This window comes from Merops nubicus, unplaced genomic scaffold, assembly GCF_000691845.1.
Source record: "Merops nubicus isolate BGI_N331 unplaced genomic scaffold, ASM69184v1 scaffold14748, whole genome shotgun sequence".
Taxonomy (NCBI): Eukaryota; Metazoa; Chordata; class Aves; order Coraciiformes; family Meropidae; genus Merops; species Merops nubicus.
Window position 1 is genome coordinate 31,729 of NW_008626460.1, and position 5,045 is coordinate 36,773.

The following is a 5,045-nucleotide window of genomic DNA, read 5'->3' on the forward strand; positions in this document are numbered from 1 at the left end:
AAACACCCTCAGTCCCATCTGCTCCTTTCACCTTCTGGCTCTGAAAAGTCTCTCTCAAGCTCTTCTCACATTCCCCTGTCCCATCATCTCAACAACATTAAAAGCAAACTGTTAAGCCCAGAGATCACAGCTTGTGAACCACCTCTCTGGCCCAAGCTCGGCCGTACCCTGCAGAGTTTTTCCAGAGCAGTGATTTGCAAAGCCTGGTGCTGAAATGGGAACTCAGGGAGACAAAGGCAAACTGTCAGGAAAAGGGTATTTCACTCACTCCACTCCCTCCACTCCAAGTAGGCTCCAGCACATGAAATGAGCTGGAAAAGCAGCCGAATCGCTGGGGCGTGGGGCTGAGCTTGAGCTGCTGGAGCAGCTCCTGAGCATCCTCAGGACTGTTTGAGAGAGGATAGGGCCAGGTCAGCAAGAGCTGGGCTGTTTGTATGAGTAATGTTGTAAATCTGAGCTGGAGCAAATCTCAGACTGTGTCTGTTCCTGCCCAGGATGGAGGAAGCATGAAGAGGAATAGAGAAGCTGCCGTGCGAGAGGCACAGAGATCATCGTTGGCACAGGTCCAGCAGGAAACAGATTAAGACCCATCCACTCACTTTACACAAGCAACCTGGACTCAGCAACCACAAAATCCCATGCTCTTCAAAATCCCATCCTCTTTGCCTTTCACAAACCAGATCCACCACGTTCCACACTCAAGGGGAAGAGGTCTGATTAGGGAGTCTCTGCCAAAGCCTGTCCCCCCCACGGCCACACTCTGATCACCAGTGAGGCAAATTACAGCCAAGGGTGCACAGTGACAGCTTGGATGGTGACACCAAGGCTACTCACTTGTCCTGATGCCTGCAGGTTGTAGCAGATGAGGTCCTGCTTGGAGGCTGGTGTGCTATAGAGAAGGGCACCAGCGAGCCAGCACATGCCCAGAAGTAGGTCAGAGAGGCTCAGGTAGAAAAGTGGCCGAACCTGGGGAAAGTGAAATTGGGCAGCAGGTCAGGGTGATGCTCACAACTCTGCCACGACCCCCCACAGCAGCTGTTTTACCCCATCCTCTGAAGAGGCTTTTGCCCCCCAGCTCTTCTGGCAGGGCAGCTCTCCTTGCACACAGACCCCATGCTGATTCTTGCTCTCAGGAGCTGTTTCAATGCAGAGCGCCTGCTCTTATCACCCTTTCTGACACTAGCAATGCCCCAGGATGCAAAAGCAGCATCAAGTCTTAAAGAAAACATCTAAAAGGTGCAGAATGCTACAATTTTTGCAGAATGCTACAATTTTTGCAGAACGGGACAGGCTGGCAGGGAGAGGCAATGTTATTTGTTAAACCAACTGATTGAGAAATCAGACTTTTGATAAACACAGACTCTTCTTCAGGTCTGAAAGAGCTTGAAACAGACATTTTTCTCAATGTGTTTGACACAGTTTTGGTTGGTGACTAGGGCTGAATCTGTTTTATGTGCCAGGTTAATTCACTCTGAGAGCCATTAGCCTCTCTGCTGCTCACCACGTTTTGCTGGAACAGAGTCATGTCTCCTCTAATGGCAGTTTCCAGCCCATTTCCACTTTGCAGGCACTGGCCAAAGGGACTGTAAACACTGTAGGAAAACATTTGTGCAAAACTCTGGCCAACATTTTTGTTGTCAGTGGGAGAGCAGACACTCTGGAAAAGCAACCTAATTACCTAGATTCTTAATTGTAGTCTTTGGTACCCATTTTTCAGCATTCTGGAGAGAAAATTATGGCTTTTTTTTTTTTCTCCCCCTACAGGAAATTATAATGCTGAACACAGCATGGAAACATTTCAGGATGCATTGATTTAATTTTTTTTTCATGGAACTGAGCCTTTTTGCCTCAATATTGTTCTTTAAGTACATGTTTGCCACCCATCCTGTGGTGTGATACTTTTCTTGTTCCCGTGAGCAGCAAGAAAGAGCTGAGTAAGAATGATAAGTGCCCAGGTAGATCTGATGGAACCAGACCTCTCCTTACAGCACAGTTTGAGGGAGACCTGCCTGGTCTTCCTGGTCCTCTCACTGCTATGCAGGTCCTCTGCTGAAATCCTCTGCAGGATTTCTCTCCTCAAACATTCTTCTCTCTCCATTTCTGTATTTGTACCACCCAACCCTGCAGCATGATAAAGCCAACTGCTACTGCTAGCTAAAGATCTGCAGCTAGTTCACACACCACTGCATTTATGAGTGTCTTTTTTAACCAGGCTGTTCCTTGCTGGTGCAGAATTGAAGACCTGGAAGGTGGTCATAGGCACGACAAGCTGGGGACACTGTCCAGTTTGTGAGCACAGCAGGTTAAAACTAAGTAGCTCCAAAACAAGCAAAGCAGCAACTTTTGCAATCAAACAGGTGACCCCTTTCTCCAGCAACAAGTGTCCTTGGAGCAAGGCACTGCTGTTTGGTAGAGGAACTATTTTGGCACAGACCTAAATAAAGAAGTAGGTGACACAGTGGTAAGTGAAAGGCAGCATGTCTTGCTTGCAAAAGGGAAAAAAAACCCAAACCAAACCAACAAATGGTATTTATAAAATAGAGGAAGGGGATGTAAAGACGTAATGATTCAGAAGAGCTGCCAGGCTGGAGCACACATGTTGATTTAGCTCTGTCTGGCCACTGCCCAGGGGCATCTGCCTGCACAGAAGCTGTTGACATGACAGAGGAAATCCTTTGTTCGCTGCTCCCACCATCTCTCCTGAACGATTTAGCTCAGGCTGAGGAGTTTTATTGACCCCCCAGAGACAAAACAAGCTGCCAGAATGCAATATTTGATTTCCTAGGCTGAGGGTGGGAGGGGAAGTGTTCCTAACAGTGCTCTTCTCCCAGCCTCCAGAGCTGTTTATTTTTAAACGTTTTACTCTGGAGCCTCATGACTGGGGGAATAAGCTGTTTGTGGCTAGCCTTGATACAGATCACTTCCAGACCCTCTGTTTACAAATTTCCACTCGAGACCAGAAACATGGGGACAAGGCAATGGGGAAGTTACCAAAGATTTTGCCACTTTTGAAACACCAACAATGGATCTCCCCTGGCAGCAGAGCAAGAGCCTGGGAGCCCGATGCAGACCAGTCACTCCAGCTGGTATCCATCCCTCCCATCCAGCTTTGGAGAAATAATCTGAGCAGAAACATCTGGACTCTGCTGAGCAGGAAGGGTCCATGTGGCTCACAAGCAGCTAAAATGCAGTTCCCAAGCCACAGTCCCATCATATGACTAACAGCACAAGGGCTCCTGAGTAATAGGGACTCCTAGCCATGGAAGTAAATGAGCCAAGGCTGCTGAGTCACCCTGGGACACCTGCCAAGTCCAGCTTCACATCACACCCCGGTGGAAGACCCTATCACACCACCTCTGGGGCTCTCCAGGTGCAGGAGATGTGGCCTTTGACGTGCACCTTGTGCAGCAGAAGCTCCAGAAGGTTTTCCATCCCTGCACTAAGGTGAGGGCCCAGCCTTTCTTCCCCCTCAGGAATGCACTGAGATCTCCACAGTTCATTCCTGATGTGCTGGGCAGAGTGTCTGCAGGACACTGGCTGCCCGGGAGCAAGAGGGTCCTGCATGCTCTAACTGGACCAAATCAAACCTGGCCACAGGTTCTCCTTCATCCAACCATGTGTCAGCTGTTAGCTTGACTGCACACCTGCCTTCCCTGAGGATAACTCACTGCATTCCCTCAGATTCCTGTTCTCTGGGCTGCAGATCAAACCCTCGATGTGCACAGAACACTGAAGATGAGGGAAGTACAAACACAGCTTTGTTACAACAGAGCTGCCAGTTCTGGTGTCCTACTGCTCTCAGCAGTAACCTGTTATCTGTGTGGTCCACAGGCCAGGCTGCAAATCCTGGACAACCAACCCCAGCTCTGTGCAGTGCCTCTGCTAACTCCTGGACAGACAGAAGGATTGGCTGTGGACAAAAAGCCTGGCAGCCTTGGGATGGAGTTCTACAGTCACTGCACACATGCCAGCTCCCTGCTCAGCAGGTCCAACACCCCCCAGACACACCGTGTCCCTTGAACACACAACCTGCACACGTGGGATGCCCTCAGGATGTGTCAGGCTCTGTGCCCGTGTGGACAGTCCCACCCCGAGGCACACAGCACCCAAGTCCCACTGCTTCAGCCCTGAAAAAGCTCATGGCTCCTGTACACAGCCAGGGTGAATCTTCCAAAACCTCTCTGCAGAGCCCAGCACAACTAATGGCTTTCCAGCCTGGCCTCTTTTTGTCTGAACTTTGCAGCACTGTTAAGTCATATCTGGTTCAGTAGCACACATGCCTGGAAAAAGGACTGAGAGATACTCAAAGACCAACACCCGTGAATACATTTCCTCCAGGGCTGCATCCAATTTGCATTTCACCAGCTTTGTACACAGCTTCTCAGCCCCCGAGGTGTTTTGCCCTACAGAGAAGGACACACTAGCAAATTCCTATTCCAGGAACAGCTGGAGGACTTTCCATGAGCACCATAAACACCAGAAACTTGCTTCTCCCTGCGTGGGTACAGCTCAAGGTTAGTCCCTTCAGCCCGTCACAGACAAAGGGCCAGATTCTTGGCAAGCCCTTTGCCTCCCAGCTGTTAAACAAGGTTGAAGCACACAAAGCACACTGAGACCTGCAGTTGCTCCGAGCAGAGACCCACAGTCCCACCTACAAGGTACCAAACCCGCAGCTTAGGGACAGAGAAGGAGGCTCAGCCCTTACCTCGGGGGACCTCACAGCATTTTGAAAGACGGCGTAGGCAATAATTGAGCTGGAACCTATAACACTGAGAAAACAAAGCACAGGTTGGAACAGGAACACTCCGCCTCGCTGGGATAAGCGATTTCCCTTTTTTTCCGGAGAAAATCGTCGTTGCAATAGCAAGTCCACGGCGGGGTCGCGGGTTTAGCAGCGCGATGTACCTGAGCATGGCCATGGTGAACTGTATCCAGTGGAGAGCCGAGTAGACCTGGAGAGAAGGACGGGGGGAGCTCAGCGCGGCCCCCTGCGCGGCGGGGACAGCCCCACGGACAGGCGGGGGCTCCGCGGGCACCCGCGGACC

At 50.5% G+C, this 5,045-nt stretch overlaps 1 protein-coding gene across 1 annotated transcript in view; it reads right to left on the reverse strand.

The window, feature by feature from the left end:
• TMEM116 (transmembrane protein 116) overlaps positions 1-4,831 on the reverse strand; it is a gene marked incomplete at its 5' end in the record, with an annotated part of 11,134 nt that extends 6,303 nt beyond the window's left edge. Inside the window, 2 exons of the mRNA XM_008946015.1 lie at positions 835-966; positions 4,706-4,831. Coding sequence (XP_008944263.1) covers positions 835-966; positions 4,706-4,831 — 258 coding nt within the window. The remainder of the gene's footprint in view (positions 1-834; positions 967-4,705) is intronic.
• Positions 4,832-5,045: the final 214 nt, after the last annotated feature.